Genomic DNA, 27,611 nt, shown 5'->3' with positions numbered 1-27,611 from the left:
CAGGGAGCCTGATGTGGAGTTTGATTCTGGAACTCCAGGATCATGACCCGAGCCAAAGGCAGACACTTAACCAACTGAGCCCCTATTTTTTATTAATAAGAGAAAGAGAATAAACATTCCCTAAGACATAATAAGATCCTTCACTTTAAATGGAATTTTTTGGGTATGATTTGATAAAAGTTTTCCGCTATATGATAGAAAAATGCATATCAAATGTGAAGGAAATTATGTAAAAGTTTTATCCATAGGTTTGGTAGTCCTAGTGAACATTCTAGTCACGTATATAATAATCACTGTCATCACCCAAAACTACATTGGGATGAAAGGTACCTTCTTTTCAGTTAATGTTGTGTTCTAGTACTAGAGTACTATGAAAAGCTTAAAGGTCTGCTATAGGAATTCGGTGTTTATTACGGATGCTTTTTGTTCTGCTGTCACAGGGCTCTCTCTGAACAGTAACAGAATTTTTACAACTGTTATGGAATGGAAGAGGCAAAGTCATTAAAACAAAAGCTGTCATTACTCCCACAACCTTAGTCTACCACATCTGAAATCAGAATATCTCATTGTGGATCAAAATGCTCCCTTTTGCAGCCAACCTTCATCTTAAGAGACAAAGGTATTAGGAAACAGAAATACTGGACATACAGGTACATCAATTTTAGGTAGGAGTACTATGAAACGTGATTTACTAAATGATCTGTTTGCATAGTCCTTGGTAGGTCTTCATTCATGGTAAAGTACATAAACAGACTACTGTGATGTGTTTCCAAAGATGGCCACATTATTTCCCAACCTATATGCTCTTTTGCATTTTAATTCCGCCATGCCCACATCCATAGGGAGACTCTATAATCCTCCAAGATTTCCCTTGAATATTTGCTAGTTCTTTGATCTGTTCTGACCAACAGAATGCAGCAGAAGTCAAGTGATGCTGTTTAACTTCTAGAATTGGATCTGGAAGAGAGCTATAGCTTCTACCTACACCTCTTAGGAAGCTCCTTCTTGTAAAACAGCCACTATGCTATAAGAAGTCCCAGCTAGCCACGTTAGCAGCACCACCAAAGGCCCTCTGTGACTATAGCAATGGTAATGGCTATATAGAAATGAAGGCAAGAGTCCAGGCTTTAGAGATGCCTGAGTGGCTCAGTTGGTTAAGCCTCTGCTTTCAGCTCATGTCATGATTCCAGGGTTCTGGGATCCAGTCCCACATCAGGCTCCTCAGTGGGGAGCCTGCCTTTCCCTCTGCCTGCTGCTCCCCCTGCTTGTGGTCTCTCTCTCTCTGACAATTTAAAAAAAAAAAAAAAAAAGGTACAGGCTTTTGAATTGGAAAGACCAGGATTCAAACCCAGATCTACCATTTATTTATAAATTCTGAGCACTTGTAGTGGTCACTTCACCTTTGAATTAGCCTCTCTAAGCAACCTCCTTCAGAGAACCTCTTTAGCCACATAAGCTATCTGCTGTGAGAAAAAATATGAGACAACTGATGTAATATGTCAAGCCAAGTGTCACTCAGTAGATATTTAAAAAACCAAACAGCCTTGTTTAAGGTTTTCTTTCTTCTCTTCCCTCACCATCCAATCCCAGGCCTCAGAGAAGAAAGATCAGTTGTGCAACACAACACTATGCCTCTTCTGGAGAGACTGAGTGAGGAGCAGGATCTAGGAGAGAATTAAAAAAGCATCCCTGGAGAACAAAGTTACCCTGGTGATACCTGATGGGTCATTCACTCACTCTGGGCCTCTATGAGAACTCAAAAGTATAGGACAGACCAGATAAATCTTAAGGACCTCACAGAAATAACATCTTATGCTCACAGGAGAAAATGTGGAGATTTCTTTCAGCCATATCTTTATCACCCAGGTGCCCCCATCTCCATCATTTTTAAGTGTACAGTTCAGCGTATTCTATGCTTCTTTTAAAATGGACTTTTAAAAATATATATGCAAGTAGTAATAAAATAAACAGTCTGCCCTCAAAGAAGGAAACAAAAACTTGACATATGCTAACAGAAATAGGATGAATCCAAGACATTTTAAAATATCATCAATATTCACGATGAAATGTTACTATAAAATTTCTTTGCACAGAAACTACAAAACTATGTGTTTCTTGAAAAAGTTGGTATCTTTTCAAATGGTTACTACAAAGAATACATATATAAAAATTTTAGATTTAACTAAAGGCAAAGTTGACTAAATTTTAAGAATAACATCTTAAATCATTCACTTACAAATAAATAAAAATTCACTTACATATAATACTGCCAACCAATACCCATAAAAAAGTAGTATAATCAATCACCAGGGAATTGTAGGTCATTTGACCCCTAAAAGGTCCTAGTGGAACTCCAGGAAATAAAATTAGAGATCCTCGGGGCACCGGGGTGGCTCAGTCATTAAACATCTGCCTTTAGCTCAGGTCATGATCCCAGGGTCCTTGGATCAAGCCCCACACTGGGCTCCCTGCTCAGCGGGAAGTCTGCTTCTCCCTCCCCCACTCCCCCTGCTTGTGTTCCCTTCTCACTCTCTCTCTGTCAAATAAATATATAAAATCTAATCTTCGACAAAACAGGAAAAAATATCCAGTGGAAAAAAGACAGTCTCTTCAATAAATGGTGCTGGGAAAACTGGACAGCTATATGTAGAAGAATGAAACTCGACCATTCTCTTACACCGTACACAAAGATAAACTCGAAATGGATAAAAGACCTCAACGTGAGACAGGAATCCATCAGAATCCTACAGGAGAACATAGGCAGTAACCTCTTTGATATCAGACACAGCAACTTCTTTCAAAATATGTCTCCAAAGGCAAAGGAAACAAAAGTGAAAATGAACTTTTGACACTTCCTCAAGATCAAAAGCTTCTGCACAGCAAAAGAAACAGTCAACAAAACAAAGAGGCAACCCACGGAATAGGAGAAGATATTTGCAAATGACAGTACAGACAAAAGGTTGATATCCAGGATCTATAAAGAACTCCTCAAACTCAACACACACAAAACAGACAATCATATTAAAAAATGGGCAGAAGATATGAACAGACACTTCTCCAATGAAGACATACAAATGGCTACCAGACACATGAAAAAATGTTCATCATCACTAGCCATCAGGGAGATTCAAATCAAAACCACACTGAGATACCACCTTACACCAGTTAGAATGGCCAAAATTAGCAAGACAGGAAACAACGTGTGTTGGAGAGGATGTGGAGAAAGGGGAACCCTCTTACACTGTTGGTGGGAATGCAAGTTAGTGCAGCTACTTTGGAGAACAGTGTGGAGATTCCTCAGGAAATTAAAAATAGAGCTTCCCTATGACCCTGCAATTGCACTACTGGGTATTTACCCCAAAGATACAGATGTAGTGAAAAGAAGGGCCATCTGTACCCCAATGTTTATAGCAGCAATGGCCACGGTCGCCAAACTGTGGAAAGAACCAAGATGCCCTTCAACGGATGAATGGATAAGGAAGATGTGGTCCATATACACTATGGAGTATTATGCCTCCATCAGAAAGGACAAATACCCAACTTTTGTAGCAACATGGACAGGACTGGAAGAGATTATGCTGAGTGAAATAAGTCAAACAGAGAGAGTCAAGTATCATATGGTTTCACTTATTTGTGGAGCATAACAAATAATATAGAGGACAAGGGTAGATGGAGAGGAGAAGGGAGTTGAGGGAAATTGGAAGGGGAGGTGAACCATGAGAGACTATGGATTCTGAAAAACAATCTGAGGGTTTTGAAGGGGCGGGGGGTGGGAGGTTAGGGGAACCAGGTGGTGGGTATTAGGGAGGGCACAGATTGCATGGAGCACTGGGTGTGGTGAAAAAACAATGAATACTGTTACGCTGAAAATAAATAAAAAAATTTAAAAAAAATCTTAAAAAAATAAAAGTAGAGATCCTTAAGTGACCTGCCATTTGAAATAATTACATCATATTCAATTTAGTCATCTGCTAAAGCTTTTCACTATTTCTATGGCTTAATTCTGAAAAGAAAAACATTTAGATGAGAAACAATGGGAAAATAAAATAATTTATCTACAATAGGAAAATTTCTTTAGGAATATAGAAAGTTAGAAAACTTTTGTATTGTTTCAATGGAAATAATAGTAAAAAACTAATTTCTCAAGTTCTAACAGATTCCTTTAAACAACAATGTTCCAAATATAAATGGTATATAAGGTGAGAGGGGAAAAGGCTAATAGGGGAATTCTAGTATTTTCATATCAGAAAATATGAATCATCTCAAGCCACCTTTTTTTGTTAAGATTATGAATACTAATGGTGATTACAAAGTTAAAAACTACTCTGATGAGTATTTCATCCCTTTGGTGTTATAAATCTATAATTTTCATATTTTTTCTAAACAACAGATTTAAGTTACACAATATCATATCACTATCTCATTAAGAAACATATCTGCAGGGACACCTGGGTGGCTCAGTTGGTTAAGCAGCTGCCTTCGGCTCAGGTCATGATCCCAGCGTCCTGGGATCGAGTCCCACATCGGGCTCCTTGCCCCGCAGGGAGCCTGCTTCTCCCTCTGCCACTCTGTCTGCCTGTGTTCGCTCGCTCTCTCTCTCTCTCTGACAAATAAATAAATAAAATCTTTAAACAAAAAAAAAAGAAACATATCTGCAACATTTTCTATATTGTATCAGCAAACCAACAAAATAAGCAGTATACACAAAGGGTGATTAAATAAATCAGTTATGGATATGAAGTGAGAAAAGAAAAGTTTACCTGGAAAAATAGGGATTTATGTCTCTTGGATTGAGAGTAGCTAAATAAATATATTTAAATAAAAGATACTAACTGAAATAAGTCAAGAAGAGAAAGACAATTATCATATGGTTTCACTCATACGTGGAACATATGGAATAGCAGAGGACCACAGGGGAAGGGAGGGAAAACTGAATGGGAACAAATCAGAGAGGGAGACAAAACATGAGAGACTCTGGACTCCGGGAACCAAACTGAGGGTTACAGAAGGGAGCAGGGTGGGTAACTGGGTAATGAGTATTAAGGAGGGCATGTGTGGTGATGAGCACTGGGTGTCATATGCAACTAATGAATCGTTGAACACTCTATCAAAATTATCAAAAACTAATGATGTACTATACACTGGCTAATTAAACATAAAAAAAAAAGTTAAAAAAAACTTTTCGTTCTACATTTTGAAATAATATAATTTTCTGTTCTATTGTAATGACAGCTATAGTCAATAGCAGAAATAAAAATAAACAAATAAATAGTAGATAAATATTTTTTTCAGCAGTGGAGAATAACATCCATCCATATAACTAACAGTTAAAAATGGATGCTTTCGGGGCGCCTGGGTGGCTCAGTGGGTTAAGGCCGCTGCCTTCAGCTCAGGTCATGATCCCAGCGTCCTGGGATCGAGCCCCGCATCCGGCTCTCTGCTCAGCAGAGAGCCTGCTTCCTCCCTTCTCTCTCTGCCTGCCTCTCTGCCTACTTGTGATCTGTCTGTCAAAAAAAAAAAAAATTCTTTAAAAATGGATGCTTTCAGTGCCATTAATATTCATGCAAAATTTTTACACAATCACTTGTGAAGTAAATGGAGTATATGTCAAAGTAGTTATGTAATAACATACCTACATTAATATTCCCAAGTATACAACTTGGGTCTGAACCAGAAATATGTCTGAACTTGGTATGAGTCACAGAAATTTGAACAGACCAATATTATATTTGGCTTTGATTAAAATTACAGGTACAAATGCTTTCATTTCAATACTAAATATTCTGAATGCTTATGCAACATCAGTTTCAAATTCCCTTTTATAGAAAATGCTCATTAATGATAACCTCACATCACTGCAAAAGCTCCTCTAACACTTAATGGCTAGGTGTTTTTTTTTTTTTTTTCCCAACATTTTTATTTATTTATTTGACAGAGATCACAAGTGGAGGCAGACAGAGAGAGAGGAGGAAGCAGGCTCCCTGCTGAGCAGAGAGCCCCATGTGGAGCTCGATCCCAGGACCCCGGGATCATGACCTGAGCCGAAGGCAGAGGCTCTAACCCACTGAGCCACCCAAGCGCCCCAGCTAGGTGTTATTTCTAAGTAATGGGGCACATGATTACATTATTTCAAGTCATTATAAAGTGAGGTTGAGACACAAACTGAAGCATCACCTTTGACCATTTAACATAGTTCAATTATCTCTGGCACCCAAGTAGATTTAGTACCCCACTTTCCCTGTTAGATATCCCCCACTGTACCAATTAAAAAGGATCCTTCTGCCTATTACCACTACCTGCTTAGACTGATCATGTGTACATTTACTCTAGCCAAACCAGTCATGCTAGTTTTATTTGTGGGCAATCTCCTATTTCCTGCTGGCATTGGACCGGGTTATGGCTGTGGGCTTTTCAGCACAATCCTATGGGAGCATTTAGTACTCTATTTAAAGATCATTGCAAATTTCCCATAAAATTAAGGTTCTGGCAAAATTTAATTAAATTTAAGATAATCTTGGGTCTGCCATGCCTGTAAAGCACAACATTTAAGTTGCAAAATGTAGGTTAGGTTTCTTGATAAATAAGACTAGGATGCCAGCCAAGGTCTCATGAGTAGTCCAAAATGTCAATGCTGATGGCTTTTTTACTTATGTTCCAGTACATATGTCTATAACTTGTAAAAGTGATATGGCCTAGATACATTTTTCTTATTTTAGTAACACATTAATGCTTGCTCCCACAGGGATATATTAAGCTTTCTGTTGTCTGGCATCATGATATTGCTAGGCTATAGTTATCCCAGCAATGCTATGGACAGGAATTCTTTTCTGTCAGTTTATGTAATTTCATTCTTTAAACTGGCATCAGAATAAATCTTGCATACAACCTTGTTACTTACAATACAATTAATTAGCTATTGTTGTTTAATCTGTAAATGAAAGTTTAAATGAGAATAATAAAATACCAGAATACTACTCCAGTATACTGAAATATACCAGAATATAGTGTCTAAAAAACAAAAGTGAATATGTCTCTAGGCATAAGTTCTTAAAGCTATTGTTTTTCAGTAAGCATCAGAGAAAAAAATCTAATGCAGAATTCAGAATAAGCTATGACACTATCACATGATACTCTCAATAGTTTTCTTGTAGGTTAAGTAGAAAACCCATAAAGATATTAGAAATTTTACTCTCTGAATTAATGATAGCTGTTTCAATAGTTTTAATTTCTAAAGGTCAAATTACATATTAAAAGTATTCCAAGTATTTCTTTGACTAAAGTGGAGATTATTGTGAAATAAAGCAGGTCAGAAGTCACTATCAGGTTCTCAATCACACGTATGCCTTTATTTATTTATTTATTTGTTTGTTTTTGAGTTTTTATTTATTTATTTTTAAACATTTATATATTTATTTGAGAACGAGAGAGTGCGCACAGATGAGCGTGGCAGGGTGAAGGGCAGAGGGAGAGGCAGAGAGAGACTCTCAAGCCAAATTCTTGGTGAGCACGGAGCCAGACCCCATGACCCTGAGATCATGACCTGAGCCAAAACCAAGAGTCAGAGAGGCTCAGCCGACTGAGGGACCAGGTGCCCCGAATTTTTATTTATTTAAGTAATCTCTACACCTAACCTGGGAGCTTGAACTCATGACCCCAAGATCAAGAGCTGCATACTTTTCCAAATGAGACAGCCACCCCCCACGCCCCCGCCTCCATGTATGCCATTAAAGAGAGGAAACAAAAAGATAGTTTCCTGAATAGTCCCAGCCCAAGGCAAACAAGCAGAAATGGCAGTGGCAGGAGTGACCTGTGCCTTCCTCTACCCCCACCCACACTCAGTTCTGCCTAGACAGGGCCACAAGGGCAAAGCAAGATCTCCAACCAATTGGTTTTGAATGCAGATCTCTCTTTCAGATATTTTTCAAATACTGGGGAGAAAAATTATGTTTGTCATTCAATTCATTCATTCATTCATTCAAGATTCACAGTAAGTCCCTCAAAGATCACCAGCATTAAAATACCCATATTCTTTATTGAAAACCCTCAGAAAAAGTGACAGGAAATGTGACAGTTTCTTCTCATAATACCTTAAATTTTGACAATTTACTCATCTATGGGCTGTGAATCATATTTCGAAAGGTAAATATAAAAACATATGACTTTTCCAAAACACAGGAAAGAAATGCATTAGATTCCCAAACACCTGGGGAAGACAGATTATTTATTTTTTATTTTTATTTATTTATTTTTAAGATTTTATTTATTTATTTGACAGAGAGAGATCACAGGTAGGCAGAAAGGCTGGCAGAGAGTGGGAGAAGCAGGCTCCCTGCTGAGCAGAGAGCCCGATGCGGGGCTCGATCCCAGGACCCTGAGATCATGACCCGGGCCGAAGGCAGAGGCTTAACCCACTGAGCCACCCAGGTGCCCCAGGAAGACAGATTGTTAATAACGGTAGTTCACTGCACTTGCTGGAAAGTCAAACAAGTAAATGCGTTCTGTACTCTTCTTTTTCCCAAAGATTTATTATTTGAGAGAGAGCAAGAGAGAGAGAGAGCTCGCATGGATGTACACATGTGTGTGCAAATGGGGGGAGGAGCAGAGGGAGACTTTCCAGCAGACTCACCACTGATGGTGGAGCCTGATGTGGGTCTCTATCCCACTACTCATGAGATCATGACCTAAGCTGAAATCAGGAGTCAGACACTTAATTGACTGAACCACCCAGGTGCCCCATGTTCTGTACTTCTGAACTAAATTTCTGTCTTATCAGACAAAGAAAAGATTAACCAAGTTAAAGGCATCTCATGACAAGTAACCTGCTATAAAAGTTAGGAGGCCAGTTCTATTTAAGTCTAGAGGAATTATATCTTTGAATTCCAAGATTCCAAAGTTTTTTGAAAGAGTGGCACGCATGGGTAGTAAGAGAATCCTAGCACACATATTGGTCAGAGATAAAGAACACAAAATTTCCAGAGCGCAGAGAAGGAGTGTTTATATTCTCAGGCAAATGTTGATTGCTCATTGAACAAATAAAAGGGAGAAGGAACAGGCTTATCAGTAAAAGTCTCGGAACAAACATGACTAGGGTAGAGAATTCAATCAAGACTGCAGGCATCTTTTTAATTAAATTTTTCTTAAAAAACATCTAATGAACCAATATTCAAATGGGGAAATACAAGTTTATATCTTTAATTTCCAAGAAGATAAATGGATTAAGCCAGTTCTACCTAGACAGCAGTTGCAGATCAAATCCCAAACTGTTTGAGAAAGCTTATTTGATGACCAAATGCCCTTTTAAAAGTCTTTAGGAGCAAGGATTTCCAATGAGGTGAGTTTTCTCCTAATGGTTAATGCAATCAGTTCACATAGGCACACAGATCCTGTAGCAGCAATAAGTACAATTAATGACATGGTTATAATCATATTTACTCACCCTCCCAATAGTATCTGCGGCTGGCTGGATTCATTTGTAATACCAAATACATCAGGAATTAAATCACCATTGAAGCTGAAAAGAAAACAATAAAAACATTAAGCAGCTATTTCATAAAATTCTCATGTTCTAGCTTTAAAAGGAAAATAAACTTTGGGAGGTGTGGTCGACATCACAATGCTCACCAGTTTCTGCTGTAGTCAATAAAATGTTAGCAGAAGTGTAAGACATGTGTTATTTCCAGGCAAAAGGGTTTAGTATTTATTACTGGAACATCTAGCCTGCCTTCAGCTTGCAATGGCAATGAGAAGACCATGTGTTTCATGTGGTCCGGCCCCACAGATGATGGGGCCTCTGGCACCTGATTGATGGCACAGAGTTGAGCCTACCACAGACCCACACTGGACAGGCAGGGTAAGCAAGAAATGAACTTTTGTTGTGAAATTTTAGGGCCGTCTGTAGTTTCTGCATAACCTCGCCTATCCTGAGTGGTAAGAAGACAACATGTATTTCAGACCCAACCAATGTAGTTAGATGGGCTTAGGAGAAAAAGCCCACAAAAGTAATCCCCAGCTGGTGTAAACATTCATACTGTTCATTAAGTACTGCAACAAGAATGAAAAAATACACAACTATGAAAGCAATCAAGCTGAGGGCCTTTAAGATGATCAATCCATGGATTCACAGTTCAGACTTCAAATGGCCACTGACCTACTGATATATGATTACTATTTTAATAACTAAATGAAAGGCAGCAATGGAAACAAGAAAGTGGCTGTATACTGCTTTAGCTCCCCAAATGATCTCTGTATCATTACCAAAAGCCCTGACAGGAATTTGGATTACACTTAATCTACTACATGTGTGCATTTGAGAAATAAATAATAACACTAAAGAAGAGCTTTAAAAAAAGGTAAGTGTCTCCTTAATATAGACGTTTTTCTAAATCTCTGGAGGAAAGCCCATACCATTCATATTTGTCAATCAAGTGCTAATAGTATTACCCTGAAATAGTTACCTTAATTCTTTGAGTAATGACATGGCTACAGTCAACATAAATCCATAATGGATGCACTGAAAGCTACTGAAACAAAAAGACGAATTTCTTCCTCTTTCTAAAATACTGAATTTCATTTTTTAAGAAAAGATTTTATTTATTTATTTGACAGACAGAGATCACAAGTAAGCAGAGAGGCAGGCAGAGAAAGACAGTGGGGGGAAGCCGGCTCCCTGCTGAGCAGAGAACTCTGGGATCATGGCCTGAGCTGAAGGCCGAAGCTTTAACCCACTGAGCCACCCAAGCGCACCCTGAATTTCATTTTTTTCTTTTCTCCATCATGGCAAGTAAATATCATACAGTCAAGAGTATAAGATTCTATCAGTTTCAGAGGGGGAATAAATTTAGTGTCAATGCTACTTTGCAAAGTGGTCTCTTATGTGAGAAATTTTATGTTTTTAAGTTTAAAATCATTCAAAGGGAAGCAAGCACATACTTACTCCATAATTAGTGGTTCATCTTGAAAAGTCCTATTGAGTACAGTCATATTATTAGGATCTGCATAGAAAGAAAATATATAAATTAGCAGGTACTTTATATTTGATATCTACACTTGGGGTAAAATACCTATTCTTTTCAAAATTCATCTATAATTAATTTCAACTACTACTATTAACAAGACACTATAAATCTAACTTAAATGGACACCAAGTTTGTAAAGACAAAATACTGGGGTTCATTCTATAGTTAAGACAATCACTACGATAACTTTCTTTAGAGGCTTCAATCAAAACTTCTTAGGTGAGTCTTCTTTAAATACAATTTTGCACTGGAGCAATTGACAATATGCACAAAACTACTTGACTCTAAAATGTCCATGCTTACATACATGAAATGCTTCTTCCATGGTGCTATTTCTTTAGATATTTACTGACAATGAATTTGAAGTATTGAGACTACTACTTATCTTCTCAAATGTTACAAAAAACACAACTGTATCCCTTCCACCCTGCCTTGAGAAATCTGTATCCATGAACAAAGTTATCTATTTAGGTATAACTAATTGGATTTTCAGGTAAGTCTTGAAGGTTTTGGGGTAGACTCTCAAGCTCCACTCCAACCTTTTTGTGTTTTCCTGTAATGGGGAGACCAGAAACCCAAAACAGAATTTCTCACATATCCCTGCATCCGAGATTCTGAATAAAATGTGAGCCTTGCCAATCAGATACACTGAATTTTGGAAGGCAGTAGTTCCACTTCAGTGTCTGATCACTGAATTTGTGAGTATCAAGAGGCAGGGTGCAGAGCATCCATCTGGCTGGTGAGGGTCACAGCAGACAGTGTCATTCTAGCAGCTGCTGTGCAACTGGCAGTGTTCTGATAGTAAAAAGCCTTCCTTGATGGCTCTGGGGATTGTTCCTGAAAGTTCAACCCAGAGTCTGTTCTTTAGCTATCCCAATGATTCTATAGGCCTTAAGCCCTTTAATAAATCACTCTCTTCCTCAGATAGCAAGAGTGGAATCTGTTCTCTAGAACTGATTTCAGATTAGCCCCTGACTGAAAAAGAAAAATCAGAAATTTGACTTTTAAAAATGTTTTTACAATTACTGACTCTTAAGAAATTCATTACTGAACTGATGTCAGAAAAACATTTTGTTATATTTACCTAGGAATAATGGGCATATTCTTCCTTTAATACCCAGTGATAAATATTAAAAACTCTTAAAAAACAAATTCACCTAATGTTTGATTTTGTCCCCAGAAGATAACAGCTCCCAATTCACTGCTGGCATGATTTTTGGGAATATAAGTCAGAAGGACATCCATTTGTGAATCTCCATCATAATCCCCAGGGACTACACTCGTTATCAGTGCACTGTGATTCCTAAAAGAAACACACATTTTAAGGTATCGAGTCAAGCTATAATGGAAAAGGACACCTTTATATTTGTACTACACACAAATATTTTCAATGTATACTTTAAAATCACAGAACTGATTCTCACTTCATTCTCTTTTTAAATTTCTTATCATCCTTCATGTATTTAGGCCTCTTTGATCTACAAAATAATTCAGGATGACTGCAGAGAGAAATATGAAATATTTCAAAAGAAAGCACAGTTTTATGTTCTTACACTAGCTAATATAGTCCTTTTATTTTGTTCTTTTGTCAAGGACACCAATGCATTTGGCTGATTTATAAGAAATGGAGGCTCATAATCAACTATTAAGGCAATAAGGGGTATCACTGTCATTTTATTAGTTAAAAGTTTATTATTTGTAAAATATTTAATTTTTGATTTTAATGCAGATGTGAAGATTAATCATTTTATTTTTGAAAAATATTCAAGATTCACAATGGTAAATAAGTTCTTTTTATCAAATCTGGCAATATGCTATCAAAACATACATACCTAATTTTATATTTTAATAATGAAAGAGTTCTGTAATTATTTATATTAACCTTGAAAACTTAAAACATGTCTTCTTGTAACATTTGAATGACCCAACCAAAAAACAGGCCTTAAATTCAATCTTTATTTAATTCCACTTAGAGCAAATAGCAAGATAGCAAGTTTTCCAATAGACTAGAGATAATTACTTTGTAAATGGCATCAAGAATCTAAAAATATATATAACAGATTTTATTTAGGGTGAAAATGAGAAAAATACTGAAAAGGTTAAGCAAGGTTAAGAGGAGTGAAGAGAAACAATAGTATCATAATGCATCTACTTATTATGTCCCATACATTACATCAATGCTTAATAGCTATTAACTGATAATTTTTGTCACCTGAATTATCATTCTCATTGAACTGACTAGAAAACTGAGGTCTGGAGCGATTAAAAAGCTAAAGCTAAAAGCTAAAACTAACTAGCCAACTAGCTGATAATTAAACTGAATAGCTGAAGTTCAAATTGTGTCAGCCTCTAAAACTAAACTTCATCCTGATAAAATCGTTTTGGAATGCTAGTTTCCTCAAATAATTCCAACAATACTTTAACTTTTCCATGAAAATACCTGGTTTTTAAAAATGATGATATAGCAATCACCCATACTACGATGTAGTAAACTATATCTAATTGTGGAGGTCTCTTCATTTGCATGTGCATACAGAGGCATACTCAGTAACACACACTGAACATAGTTGACATTAATACCTGTCTAAATATATTCATGATTTGAGGGCAAAAAGTACTCTAGCATAGACAGGAATATATTACAAAGGATTAGTTGGGAATTTAACCTAATCAGGTTATATTGCCACAAACGCACAGCTTCTTTATGGCTGTAAAAATAAGAAGTAGAACGTTTAAAGATATGAGGTTGACATATGTGTTTGTTTTTTTTTTTTTGAAGATTTTATTTATTTATTTGAGAGAGAGAGAGAGAAAGTGAGAGAGAACATGAGAGGGGGAAAAGGTCAGAGGGAGAAGCAGACTCCCTGTGGAGCTGGGAGCCCGATGTGGGACTCGATCCCGGGACACCAGGATCACAACCCGAGCTGTAGGCAGTCGCCCAACCAACTGAGCCACCCAGGTGCCCCGACATATGTGTTTTTCTTTTCTTCTTTCAAAGAACCGACTAAAATGATACTGAATAAAAATTTTTTAAAAATATATAACTCTCAAAAACAAATAGATCATAAACGGAGATAGGGAGTGGAAGGAATGCTGACTTATGAGCACAAGAAAACTATAACCTAAAACGTTTTAAGAAAAAGGCTTAAGAATGAAAGTTTTTGCCCAGAACAACTGAGAAGCTCAGAATTTGCAGTCATCAGAAATTATGAAAGACAAGAGTGATGCAACAGGCTGAAAACAGGTTTATCTGAAAGTCTGTATTGTGAGTGATGGTCCCTTGACCCTCTCTCTCAATAAGACAAGAACCAAGCAGTTTATTAACCAGGGATTACAGATTTAAGTTACAGCAAAGCGTAAGGTTTGGGACTAAGGTAAAAACAGAATGTTAATAGTAAGTCTACAGAAGGAACAATCTGACCCTTGCCCCCAGCTCTATCCTATTCCTTGGATGCCAGTCATCCAGGAACATACCCACAGGGCAAGATGGGAGACAAGTCGTACCATGCAAAGTTTCCAATCAGCTCGTTAGAGCCATACTATTAAGTATGATATCTCCGCTTTTTGAAGAAAACTATGAATATTAAAGAGAGCCAAAACAAATAGCAATAAGGAAATGGAAGAAAAGAGAAATAATAAGGGGAATAACGAAATTTCAAAACTATACTTGAAGACATAAGGAAGTATGTCCATGAAACAAAAAAGGAAAAGCATGCTAAGAGAAAAGAATAATAAGAGAACAAAGAAAACTTCTTGGAGATAAAAAATAAGACAGCTAACAAAAAATTCAATAGAAGCCTTCAAGTAAAACTGGAAAACCTCCTGGAAAGCAAACAAAACGAAATGACAAAAACATAGATAAAATAAAGGTATAAGGGTAGTCCAATAACCAACTGATAAGAATTCCTGAAAGAGAATAAAAAAAGTTACTAAAGAAATAAGAACATTTCACAAAGCACCCAAGGTTAGAAACCTCCATTTTGAAGGGGCCCACCTAATACCCAGTATAACAAATGAAAAAGAAATCAAGACACATCATCATGAACTATCAGAGCAAAAGGGATAAAGAAGAGACCCTAAAAGCTTCCAAAAGTAAAAATAAAACAAGTCACATTAGAAGGATTAGGGGGAAAAAAGGTACTGTATTTTAAAATAGCACCCCAGGGGCGCCTGGGTGGCTCAGTGGGTTAAAGCCTCCGCCTTCGGCTCAGGTCATGATCCCAGGGTCCTGGGATCGAGCCCCACATCAGGCTCTCTGCTCCGGGGAGAGCCTGCTTTCTCCTCTCTCTCTGCCTGCCTCTGCCTGCTTGTGATCTCTGTCAAATAAATAAATAAAATCTTTAAAAAAAAATAAGATAAAATAGCACCCCATGAAACTAGAAGACTATAGGCCAATCAAAGTATTAAAAGTATTAAAAAATTGGGGACTTGGAAGGACAAAGCATATACTGTTTCTTAGGAATTTCCTGAAGGATGCACTCCAGTGAAGTAAATGAAGACGTTAAGAATAAAATGGGACAGGATTCAAAAAAGAGGGATCCAACAAAGAATGACAAAGGGAAAATCCCCAAATACTACCCCTGCAGGAAGCTTAAAGAATGAATCCAGAGTGGGTAGAAGTGTAGAGGACTCAAAGGGGAAAACAAAAATGTACAATTGGTATTCAGCCAATACGACGGAATGTGTACCATGAAATTAAAGATAAGTACACAGAAAACTATGCAATTGATTTTTCAAAAATCAACCATTTACTTCAGGAGGAAAAACTCTGCAGAAATGAAACAAAAAATGGTGGGTACTGAAGTGCACAGAAACTACATGGTCAAAATGTAAACGAAGTTTACTAATTTAACTAAAAATATGATATAATGAAACTGAGATGATGGGGATAATCTGAAGATGGCAAATCCTCATCTATGCTAAGGAAAATCCAAGAGAAGATAATTAGTGAAGAAATTGCAGTGTAAATGCTTATTTTAAAATATGGAAATAAACCTCAGAAAAAATATCTGAAGGTTTTGTAAGTGGTTGCATCTGAGAGAAGAACATGGGAGTAGGAAAGACCAAAGAGGAAAGGGAAGAGGAAAGAAAAGAGGAAAGGAGAGGTTTTTTTCCTTTGAAAAATATTCTAAACAAAATAAAAACAATTTTCTAAATTTTAATAATATATAAGACAACACTGCATTAATCAAAGAAAATGAAACAAACTGGGATTTTTTTTTTTTAAAGTTGGTAGAAGTCTAGTCCTTTGTAGTTCAAACATTTCTTTCCAAGAAAAATCACTTCCACGCAGGTCATTTCTTGTATTTAATATTTACCTACTGTTCCCTGCCCACGCCAAGCATGCTGACATTCATTACTAGGAAAATTTCTCAAGAAGGACAGTTCCTGTTTGTTCATTTAAAACTTTCCTCTCAATGTTCTAATTCAAGGTCCTTTTTTTTTTTTTTTTAAAGATTTTTTATTTATTTGTTTGACAGAGATCATAAGTAGGCAGAGAGGCAGGCGGGCGGGGGGGGGGGAGGAGGGGGAGGAGGGGCTGGAAATTAGGCTCCCTGCTGAGCAGAGAGACTGATATGGGGCTTGATCCTAGGACCCTGAGATCATGACCTGAACAGAAGGCAGAGGCTTTAACCCACGGAGCCACCAAGGCACCCCAAGGTTTTTTTTTTTTAAACAAATGTCTAAGTTTAAATATTGTAGAGTCTGAGCAATCATTAGCCCACAAAGGGACTTAAATATTTTCAAAACTGTTTCCTAAATAATTTCTTATCTTTCTACAAACCAATTCACCCTGTAAATGGTTAACAAGTAAATCAACTTAAAATATCATTTTTTTCATCTTTCCTTTATCATTTTTTTAAGATTTTATGTATTATTTGACAGAGAGAGAGACAGCAAGATAGGGAACACAAGCAGGGGGAGTGGGAGAGGGAGAAGCAGGCTTCTGACTGAGCTGAGAGCCTGACGTGGGGCTTGATCCCAGGGCAGAAGCTTAACAACTGAGCCACCCAGGCGCCCCTTCATCTTTCCTTTAAACAAGAACCTGTAATGATTCCCCACTTTTCATGGGATTCAGTTCAAACGCTTTATGATAACCTTATAAAGTCCAGTCCTAGTCCTCCCTGATCTCATCTTCTTGGTCCATAACTCTCCAAAGTATACCATCCATTTCAGTTAAGTAAATCTTTTCATCTCCACTTCACAACATGCTTACTGCTATCTCTTGTTAATGCTGTGTCCCCAAACTTAAAAGCCTGCACCTAAATTATACTCAAGGTCACTGAAATCCTGTAACTTTCTAGAAGTTTCCACTTTAGTCTGCACTAACTCATTTTTTCTTCCTTGAACCAGTCATCAATCAATTCTTGCTTCTTGATGTTTCAAAACTGTGCTGGCTCATTACTGATGATGATCACTGAGTTTCAGGCCATGTCAGCGATATAAAATAAAAATAAGAACTATTATTTGAACAATTATAAAATTCAGCTTGATTTAAATTCCTTCAAAATAAACCTTAAAAAACCCACCACTTACCAAGCAAAAAGAAATGAGCACAGAGAACACTGACCTTTTCCCAGTGCAAATAAAGGCCCCCTCCCACCCTCAACACATAATTGACCTGATGAACCTATGAATGAGCTGGTGCCATGTGCACACTCAGGATGAGGGACAATCTCCAACACATTCAAGAAGGGGTATTAGATTGCAAGAAAATGAAGGGTGTTTATGCAGGAACAAACCTGATTTACTCAAACATATTTATTTTTTTAAAAAGTAAGTAATTTTTAAACTTTGGTATACTCACTATTTTTCCTAACAAATCACTTGCTACCCATACCTCATAACTAGTGGTTTTGTGTCAACACAGTTGAGTAAAATTGATTCAAAGACAACTCAACTAGCTATTGCATATCAATCATTACAACAATTATTGTTTTTACAGGAAAATATACATTTGTACTTACTTCAAGGACACTTTTACTTTGGGTTTAAAATAAGGTGCATTCTGGTCTGCCAAAAAGACGATTAAATCATTTCCTAAAAGAAGTGAATATACATTATTAGAGAAATATTTCCAGGTAATACCTCTAACCAGTGGTTACAAAAAGCTTTCTGGGTGCTGTTCTTAACAAAAAAACTTTTATTTTACTCCAGTTCCTCTGCCCTCTCAAGGTAAGTCCTACTTGTCTGATGGAATGGGGCTACCTAACAGTGTATCACACATTCAGTGTTAAAGTGGCACAGAAACAGGAAGGATGAACACAGAAAATGAGGTTGTCAAAACAAATGGAGGCCAATGGCTTCTGCCAGGAATCAGATCAGGTGACTTAAAAGAATATATAAAGAACACACCTTTTACCTATAGCATATGTCAAGCCTTGTCTCCCCAAACCTACCAACATGACCTCTTATAAAGCTGTTGAGTTTATCACACAGATGCATTGCCCCAGGAAACTGGAACTCCTACTGTAGGTATCTAACTAGTAACAAGGACATGATTACATATTTAAGAAAAAGTTGAATCTTCTAAGGTCCTCCTCTTGTGGCTTCTATGGAACCATCACCCAAGTTGATGCACTGGAACTTACTGGATGCATTCATGAGAACTCACTGGAACACACTTTTGAAACTGTTTAATTAAACCCAAGCCAACTTTCTGAATTCAGTTTGGATGGAATAGCTACAGGTTTGGCAGTATGCACCCTTCTTGCAATAAATACATAGTCATACAAAGATAGGAAAATTATCCACAGTCCGCAAGAGACTTTGGTATATCTGTAAGAGCCACAAAAAACCTGGACCAAGATCCTGTTAGTTAAGCTCTGTATAAACTTGCTTCACCTCCTTCCTTCATGGCCTTGATCTACCCAGTTCTGTGGGTACTCAAAATGTTAAAACCTTTTATATCCATTGTCAGCATCAAGATTTACAATAAAGTTTGTTTAGTGGTGATTAAAGCAAAGAACTCCTAAGAACCTCAAGTTGACAAGGAAAGCAGAGATCTGGAAGATTAGGGTGGTGACCGAAGTGAGGAAAAGGTCAGGTGCTCATAAGACTACACAGCTCAGGAGGGAGAAGAATTCACAGTTAAACATTGATAAACACTGGGTTTACCAATGGTCCCTTCAAAATGGTTGTGTGAGCTGTGAAGTGTTTAGGGCACAGGGCATGAGGGGGGTGCGGGGAGCGGGGATGGAGGGTGGATACAGTAGCTTCAAAGCTGGGACCCTGAAAAAGGGAGGGGAGGGTGAATAAGGCAAATGGGGAGGTAGGTATGTGAAGAAACTGTCAAGTTGCATCTTTCCCAGTTCATTAAAGGGGAAGGAATATCGAAGGAAGTAAAGCAGAAAGGAATGAAGGGACTTTGGGAGGGAAGGGAGAGGGGAGCTACAAAGACTCCTGGGAATCAGGAAGGACTTGGGAAAGCAGGTGATTGCAGGGGGAGCAGAGGGTACTTGGGTGAAAATCCCAGGCTTCTCAGGAACAACACAAAACCCTGGGGTGTTTCTAGGGCTCTTGTAGGTAGATCAAACTGGGGTGGCCAGGCCAGCATTCGGGGCTGGAAAAGATGAAGAAAACGGGCAGGCTGCAAAGGATGCTGGAAATTAAGGGAGAGACAGGGTTGGGAGAGAAGGGCTGGGAAATGCAGGAGGACTGGCCATCCGGGCTAGGGGTGTGGGAACACCGGGAGGGGCACGGGGATAGCGGACAGAGGGAGGGCCGGGCAAGCACTGACTTTCCCGCAGCACGAAGAGGTCCGTCTGCTTGTCGGAGTTGAGGTCTCCGAAGGCCGCCAGGGTGCCCCAGGCCTCGGCCCCAAAGAGCTCGGCCGTGACGTTGTGCAGCGCCCGCGCCGGGACCGGCCCGACTCCCAGCAGCGCGAGCCCCCCAAGCAGCGGCGCCAGCAGTACCCAAGAGCTCGGCAGCCGGCCCGCCGCCGCCATGGCAGCCCCTCGGCCCCCGCCCGCCGGCCCAGTGCCGCGCTTGACGGCAGCCGGAAAGCACCGTGCCGCCGGCCGAGAGAGAAATCGCACAGCCCAGACGCTCGCACGAGCCGCCACCGGTTCCCCTCTAACTCTCCCCTAGAGCTAAACCTCTGGCGCTTGGGAGGCCGCGGAACTAGGTTGAAAATCGCCCTTGCTCTCACTTCCGGCCGGCGCGCCTCTCGACAGTGTCGCGCGGGGGGGGCGGGGCCGGCCGGGAGGAGCTGACAGGCGGCCCCGGGGGCGGTGGCCAAGGCGGCTGCCGGAGAACGGTGGTGGGGTTGGTGGGGCTCATGGCTGAAGTGAGCTGGAAGGTGTTGGAGCGAAGAGCCCGGGCCAAGCGCTCAGGTTTGGCTGGCTGGAGCGCCACCCCCTTCCCCAGCACCCGGGTGGTGCTCCCCCTCAAGCGCCTTGGGCGGGAGGGTGGTGGGGGTCCTGGAGTTGAACCTGTGCCCGCGTGTGTCCCCTTAAAAGCAGAGGGCGGTCCGTGGCCTTCTTGCTCATGTCTACCCCCATCCGCACCAGTTGGTGGTGGCCCCAACTTTACCACATGTGTTTTTCCCCCATGCTATTTCGTATTTGTCCCCCCTCGGAAAGTAGGTGGTTGTGTCGACTAAGCCTCGAGTCTTTAGAAATCAGGTGGCTGCCAGTTTCCTGGGGGGAGTGCGTCCTCCCTCAAAAATCAGCTTCATTCTTAGATGTGACTATGATCTGGTCCTAGAAAACTGGCAGCAGAAATGTGTTGCCTTATTTCATATCTCCCTTTTACGTTCTTCACAAGTTCTGCGAGTTTTCTATGTGGCACGAATCGAGGGGGGACAGGGCCTTACGCTGTGAAGGGGGTCACGTTGAGCATGGTTAGGGCTCAGAAGGAAGCGGGCCCCTTCCCTAGGCAAGTGGCCCCCAGGACTCATAGTTCCCAGTGGTGCCTCCCAAATCCAAAGCCGCGGAGGTCAGAAGACGCTGCGAAGGCAGTTACAACAGTTGGAAGTGTCCTGAACTGACTTGTTCAAATTGCAAAGTCACGACTTTGAAGTTAGCACTTGTGGCTGATCACTCTTCTAGATAGAATTGAAACTTCCCTTATTTCTGGCTGGCTGGATATAATCTTGTGCTAAAAGTGTGCCTATAAACAGAAAAGATGTGTGGAATGACAAGTGTTCAATTAAGAATCTTCCTTTTTAAAGGATTGACGTTGTTTTATGTCCATGTTGAGAGATGCTAATGTTAAGCAAGGAAAGGCATGGCCCTCAGAAAACCAGTCTGCATTTGCATTGATATTGAGAGTTTGTTTTGTTTTTTTTTTTTCTTCAGCTAATATGCCACATTATGTTTGGGGTTTTTTCAATTTATGTATTTTTTAGTTGTCTGTTGTGTGGTTTGCCTTTTTTTTTTAATTTAAAGAAATTTTTCTAATTTCATAAATCATAAAGGAGAAAGTCATTGAATCTTCCTTGCCAATTTCGTTGTTTTTAAACTTTACTTAAAAAGTTTTGCACTACTTACTTAGGTTACAGCAAAACTACCAGGAAAGTATGAGAGAATTTTTTAACAAGTAGTCCTTTAGTACATTTCAGAGTCATTACAGTTATTTGGATTAGTCATATGTATTGTTGTTTCACAATTTTTAAAATTTTTGTGTCATATTGAAATATTTATTGGCCACTAACAATGTGTCTACCTGGCTATAAAAAGTGTTAATTGTATTGAACATATCTGGTCAAAGAGAGTAACCTGAGTTTTCTTCCAGGAAATTGAACTCTGCCTCAACGTCTATTTCACAGCATTTCTCTTTTCTCTTAATAAACATATAGGGTTTATTTTCTTCTCCAGGCTTTATTTTCTCTGAATTGCATGTCATAACAGTAAGCTTTGAAAACCTACCTTCTCTTTCTTAAGTGAGAAAAAAAATCGGATTTAACTTTTGTTGAATGCAGTCACTTAAGTCCCGTTTCATGTGCAAAGGGGTTAAGTACATAGTATAAATGTTGGATGTTACTGTGTGTTTATATCATGGTAGTAAAAGATAGTATTCAAGTCATTCCTCCAAATGAGTTGAGGTTTCAGGTTCTAACTCTGTAAGGTGTTGACTATAAAGTTTATTGCATGAATTATTGACTTCCTATGTTATTAAAAACAATCAACCTGATTCCGTTTGTTACTTTTAGAAGAATATATAAACTGAGCTTAGTTTGAAATATATAACCTGACTCTGAGATAGATGCCACTGCAAAGTTCTGAGCATTGTTACATAGTAGCGAATCACTTCACTGCTCAATAGAGGATGCTACACTTGTGTAATGTTTAATAAGTGGATATTATATATTTCCTATCTCATCCATATAAGCAAATGTAATTTATCAAAGCAAAGAAAATCAAATTTTCAAGTCATTAAAAAGAAAATAAAATTATAATGAGCCTCGATTATTGCCTTTGTTGCACACTGCATCATGTTAATAACTGCTCACACTGCTTTCAATTAATCTAATGCTGATTGCTTCTAACCTTCACTAAACAGTTTTGAAAATTGCTGTAGTTTAGCCTGCGACGCTTATGATTAGAGTCAACAATTTGAAATGGCCAGCTCACCTGATGCCATCGTCTCTTCTCCTCCAGCTTTCTTAAGGTCTGGTAAGTGTGTAGACCCCAAAAGGGTCACTTGGTAATTTTAAATACCTTTGTTTCTGAAGGTTGGTGTCAACCATATGATATCATCTTGGTTTTCTTTCCTCTTTGGTGGGCCCAAGCCTGGCATCATTTCTGTCTTTGTTAGACTCAAGTTTGTACTATATGTTGAATGTGGCCTATAGTGATATTGTGTAGGGCATGAGAAGTGTAGAGAGGAGCCCCTGTCTTTACTCTAGCAATATGTGACCAGGGCCTGGGAACCTCAGTGCCAGGGATCCTCAGTTGTAAGATGGGTACCTAAAAAGTTTCTTAAGTGATTATCATCTTCTTGGATAATGGAAATAACTTTTGTAAATTAGAAATTTTTGGTTAGTGTTACAATTATTTCCTCATCAACTACCTATGAAGTAGGGTTTTTTTCTTCTTCTTCTTCTTCTTTTTTTTTTTTTTTTTTAAAGAGAGAGATGGATGGAGGGGCAGAGGGAGAGGGAAAGAGAGAATCTTAAAAAGCCTCCATGCCCAGCACAGAGCCCAGTGTGGGGCTCCATCTCACGACCCTGAGATAAGGACCTCCACTGAAATCAAGAGTCTGATGCTTAATTGACTGAGCCACTGAGGTGCCCCTGTGAAGCAGGAATTTTTGTAAATATGATTTTGTGGACAGGAAATGGAAGCTCACAAAGGTAAAACAACTTGCCCCAGGTCCCAGACTATTATGTTTCAAGGCTATGTGCTTTGCCTTCCACCCCTTGGCATGTTGGTATAAGGGCTGGAGGAGACATTGGCACAGTGGCTCTTAGACATGTTGGTGAGACCCTTTGCAAGCTGGATGAAAGCTGATTGCTTTCCTCATGAGTCCCCAGGATTTGGAAAACATATGCAAAGAAGTTCATGCATCCAATGGAGACCACGTTTGTATTCTCATTAGGAATTCAGGTCTTTGGCTGTATCTAGTCTTCCTTTACAGAAGAAGGAAAGGTCTTTTTTAGGGCTTTTTTCTGTATGTAATGATCCACCTTGGCCTTTTAAAATCTGTTTATTGTGTGAATACTCTGGGAGAAAACTTTTGGCAAGAGGATGCTTTTCGTCTCAAATATGCCTTAAGCAGAATATTCAGCCTCAGGACTCATTAACAGGTAAATGTGAGATGAGGCAGCCCAAACCCTGACAATAAAGCCCAAACCTTTATTTCCATTTAGATTTTAATTCCTGTTTTGGCAAGATTGAGGAGGAAAATCTTGAAATAGGAAGGAGCTTAAGGAAAAATCACAGAAAAGAATGCTCGTATTAAGGAATGAAAATGATCCTTGTCTTCAGCTGTCATCTGCTAAATAACAAAATAGTGTATAATATATAACATTGACAGTTGATTTCTGGTTTAATCTTTGAACTAAGAGAACAAGAAGATATATATCTTTGGACTATGTTTTCTGTATTTTAAGCACCAGGCTCTGTTTTCCATTTTGGCTTTCCTAGTAAGGGCTTGGTGGGTTTCCAGCATTAGCAAAGTCATTCAGCAGTTATAGGGAAAGAGAATACTAAAGATATGCTTTTATGCATCAATAGTCCTGAAAATTTCAAAACATAAGAACTGTGCTTTACCATTACACAGAGTGTTTGATATACAGATGTTTCATATACAAGAAGCATTTCCAGTACCATATCACTAAATCGAAATAGAATGCACCAAGAAACAAAATAGAAATATACCAAACTTCACAGTTTTAAGCTATGTTAAAGACCTGATTCCTTGTGAATTACTTTCAACATTTACACTTTTTGGGGGGTTCCTCTAACCAAAACTTAATAATGACCCCAAAATCTCCTTAAATCTTTTATCTGCTAAACACTCTCAGTGGTTTGCATTTATAATTTATTTACTAATTGAGAAATACTGCTTTGGAAATGATTTATTTTCTCTATTGTTGTTTCTTGGACATTATCATTGTAGAAGAGTGTTTTAAGGAATAATTTCAGGGGCGCTGGGGTGGCTCAGTTGGTTGAGCGACTGGCTCAATTTCATTTCAGGTCGTGATCTTTGGGTTCTGGGATCAAGCCCTGTGTCAGGCTCTGCACTCAGCAGGAAATCTGCTTGAGGATTCTTTCTCTCTCTTCCTTTGCTCATGCCTTTGCTTTCTCTCTCTCTGTCAAATAAATAAGTAAATAAATCTAAAAAAAAAAGGAATAATTTCATTTAACAGTCATTCTGAAGCATGTCCTTGGTTGACAGCTGAGCTTTTCCCTGGTGTTTTTGGCTAGATACTATCCGATATTACCAAAAATGAAAGCTAGTACCTTGATTTTGGAAAATTAACTTTTAGTGTACCTAGATTGTTTTATGTATTGTAACCCTCTTTATTTCTCCTGAATTTATTTCTATTATTTTGTCTTCATTCCCACTCTTTACTGAATTTATTGTGTGTGCATGCTTAGCAGTGCTCTGACTGCTAATGTGTCCATATGTGCTATGCTTAAATATCATCTCTTTTGTTTCAACTACTTAAATCCAAAGAGGTATCTGGAGGTACAGGTTTTTCTTTAAAGAACCTTGGAGTAAAATATACAAGACCTTGAATTTATAGGAAAATTCCACCAGCAAAATAAATTATCAAATTAGGAAAGGAGTGTAGCATCCATTCCTTAGATTGCCTCCGTCTTTCATGTGACTACTACGGTTATACAGTATGTTAGGTTAACAGAGCTAGTCAGCAATAGCAGTCACATTGGTATTGTGGTTGAATTATTAGTAGTAATTGTTAACACCTTTTTGTAGTGAGCTAAGAAGTGTTTTTACTTTTATTCTTAGATAATAATTTTGAAAGTTACTCCTTCTTAAAATGAAGTAGCCTGTCTCTATCTTGGCTCCCTAAGTTTACCAGGATCTAAGTGAGTTTATCAGCATATGACTTGAATTTTTTCCTGATTTCTTTTTAGGTTCTTTGATTAATTTCCTTTTATCAATTTGATTTGATGAGCATATCAGTACCTGGTAAAGTTTTATTATATATTCTGGGCATAACTCAACTCTGTTTTATGTTTGACTCTCTCTTTTTTTTTTTTTTTCTTTTTAAAGGCATTATATGATAGCCTTGATTTCAGCCTAATGTAACAGACAATTAATCAAAAAGTTTCTTGTGGCTTAGAGATACCATATACCTCGGTTCCTGGACCACTGTGGGATATAGCCCCTTTGAAAAGCCCAAGGAAAGAGTACACATTTTGTGTTCAGCTAAACCTGAATCTCATCCTGCCTTTGTTGTTTACTGTTGTTTGATCTTGAGCAAGTTACTTTACATCCTTGAGAACTGGCTGCTTTCTCTATAAAAATAAGGGTAATAAAACCTACCTGGAAGAATTATTGTGAGGATTAAATAAGATGTTATATGCAAGACACTTGCTATTTAGTAGCTTCCCAATAGATTTTAGTTCTTATCTTTCCTAACATGGTCTTTTATAATATCACTGATAAGTATTTAAAAGTAGGACTTCTACAAAAACAGATAAGTTTGCTTATCTCTCTTATTTTGATATCTAGCCTCTAGGTAGCCATTTGATTAAGAAAACATGTCATGCTAAAATACAATTAGCTTGAATCAGATTACCCAGATCTGGTTCTCATTTGTGTCCAAGTCCATTTCATTTTTGTCAATAACACAAGTCTAAAGAAATTTTTTATGACAGTTTCCATGGAAATTCCTGTCAGACAGCAGGGAGAGCAGTCATTATTTTATGTATAGTTAGACTTTATTTTTGTCTTATATTGGATATAAAACAGCTTCCCTTCAAGTAGGATGGAATTTTCTGAAACACTTGTAAATTGGATCCTGCTGGGTGCTCTGATCGCTTCTTAGTAGGTCTTGCCCTGTAATCTTATAAGATTTAAGAAATAGAGGACATACGATGTGGCTTAACTCTCCTGGCATGAATCTCATTGACCTTAAAGTTTACTTTCTCTCTGTATCATTATCCTTAGGAGAGATGATGCTTTAGATTCTATAAGTGAAATAGTTTCATGAGGAGTACAGTGTCTTGTCTCGCTGTTTCACATTGTTACAGAATACTCACAGTGTGCATCCTAAAATCTATTTTCCTCGTGATGTTTTCTTTATCATCAGTCTTCTGTGAGGTGAGAGAAATGATAAGAGGAACTTCCAGAATTCCTGATTCTGATCCAGGTGCCTACTTGAACATTTCCAAATGAGTATATGATGGGCATCTCAAATGAAACCTGGCCAAAATCAAACTCTTACTTCTAATTTCTATTCCTACCTGAAACATGGGCCTCCCTTAATCTTCTTCATCTCAGTAAACTACTATTTTGCTGGCTCTTCAGGCTAAAAATACAGAGGTTATTCCTTGTTTCTTCATCCTTTTTTTCAGTTCATTTGTAAATCCTTTCTACTCCATCTCCAAAAATGTATACTAAAATCTGTCTATTTTTCTCCAGCTGTACTCCTGCCTCCCTAGTTTAAGCCACTTTCATCTCTGGTCTAAATTACTGAGATAGCCTGGAAAGAATTCATATTTTTCCTTTACTACAATCTGTTCTCTACCTTGCAGTGAGAAGATTCTTTTAAACATGTAAGTCAGATCATGTCACTTTCCTGTGATAATGTATTACATTTAAGCATAAAATCCACAGTCCCTTCCCTTGGGTGACCCAAGGCACCTGGCTGTTGCTTGTCTCTGTAATCTTCTCATGGAACACTGTATTCCTTACCTATTGCTTTTCAGCCATACTGGCTTGGTTTGGTTGCTTAAGGGACAATTTTGTTTCAGTTAGGTTCTCTGTAATAGCTATTTTCTCTGCCTGGAAAGCCCTCTCTTCTGCTCTTTGGTAGCTTGTGCTTGTCCCTGTCGGTTGTCTGTTAGGTTCTCACCTTAAGCTTAAGTCTCCTTAGAAAGGCCTTTTCTGCCTATCCAATCTACGTGGCCCCCAGACACATCACTCTTAATTCTAATTCTCTTTAGTGTACTTCTC

General features: G+C 38.5%; 2 protein-coding genes across 4 annotated transcripts in view; one reads left to right on the top strand and one right to left on the bottom strand.

Annotated features, from left to right (window-relative positions):
* Positions 1–20,179, bottom strand: part of ITFG1 (integrin alpha FG-GAP repeat containing 1) — a 316,107-nt gene extending 295,928 nt beyond the window's left edge. The window contains exons 1-5 of the mRNA XM_080828159.1: positions 19,756–20,179; positions 17,984–18,056; positions 12,173–12,318; positions 10,934–10,991; positions 9,437–9,511 (exon numbers count right to left, since the gene is read on the bottom strand). Of these exons, the coding sequence (XP_080684285.1) occupies positions 9,437–9,511; positions 10,934–10,991; positions 12,173–12,318; positions 17,984–18,056; positions 19,756–19,963 (560 nt within the window). The 5' untranslated portion in view covers positions 19,964–20,179. The remainder of the gene's footprint in view (positions 1–9,436; positions 9,512–10,933; positions 10,992–12,172; positions 12,319–17,983; positions 18,057–19,755) is intronic.
* A 58-nt stretch (positions 20,180–20,237) lies between these two features.
* Positions 20,238–27,611, top strand: part of PHKB (phosphorylase kinase regulatory subunit beta) — a 240,072-nt gene continuing 232,698 nt past the window's right edge. For 2 of the 3 annotated variants that reach the window (XM_080828157.1, XM_080828156.1), the window contains exon 1: positions 20,238–20,350. In XM_080828157.1, the coding sequence (XP_080684283.1) occupies positions 20,296–20,350 (55 nt within the window). In that variant the 5' untranslated portion in view covers positions 20,238–20,295. Of the gene's footprint in view, positions 20,351–22,488; positions 22,634–27,611 lie in introns of those variants that run through there. The other variant, XM_080828158.1, reaches the window with a different exon arrangement.

Source organism: Martes martes (genome assembly GCF_963455335.1).
Source record: "Martes martes genome assembly, chromosome: 17".
NCBI classification, from domain to species: domain Eukaryota; kingdom Metazoa; phylum Chordata; class Mammalia; order Carnivora; family Mustelidae; genus Martes; species Martes martes.
The sequence above is the reverse complement of the archived record's forward strand: the minus strand, read 5'-3'. Positions and strand labels throughout refer to the sequence as shown.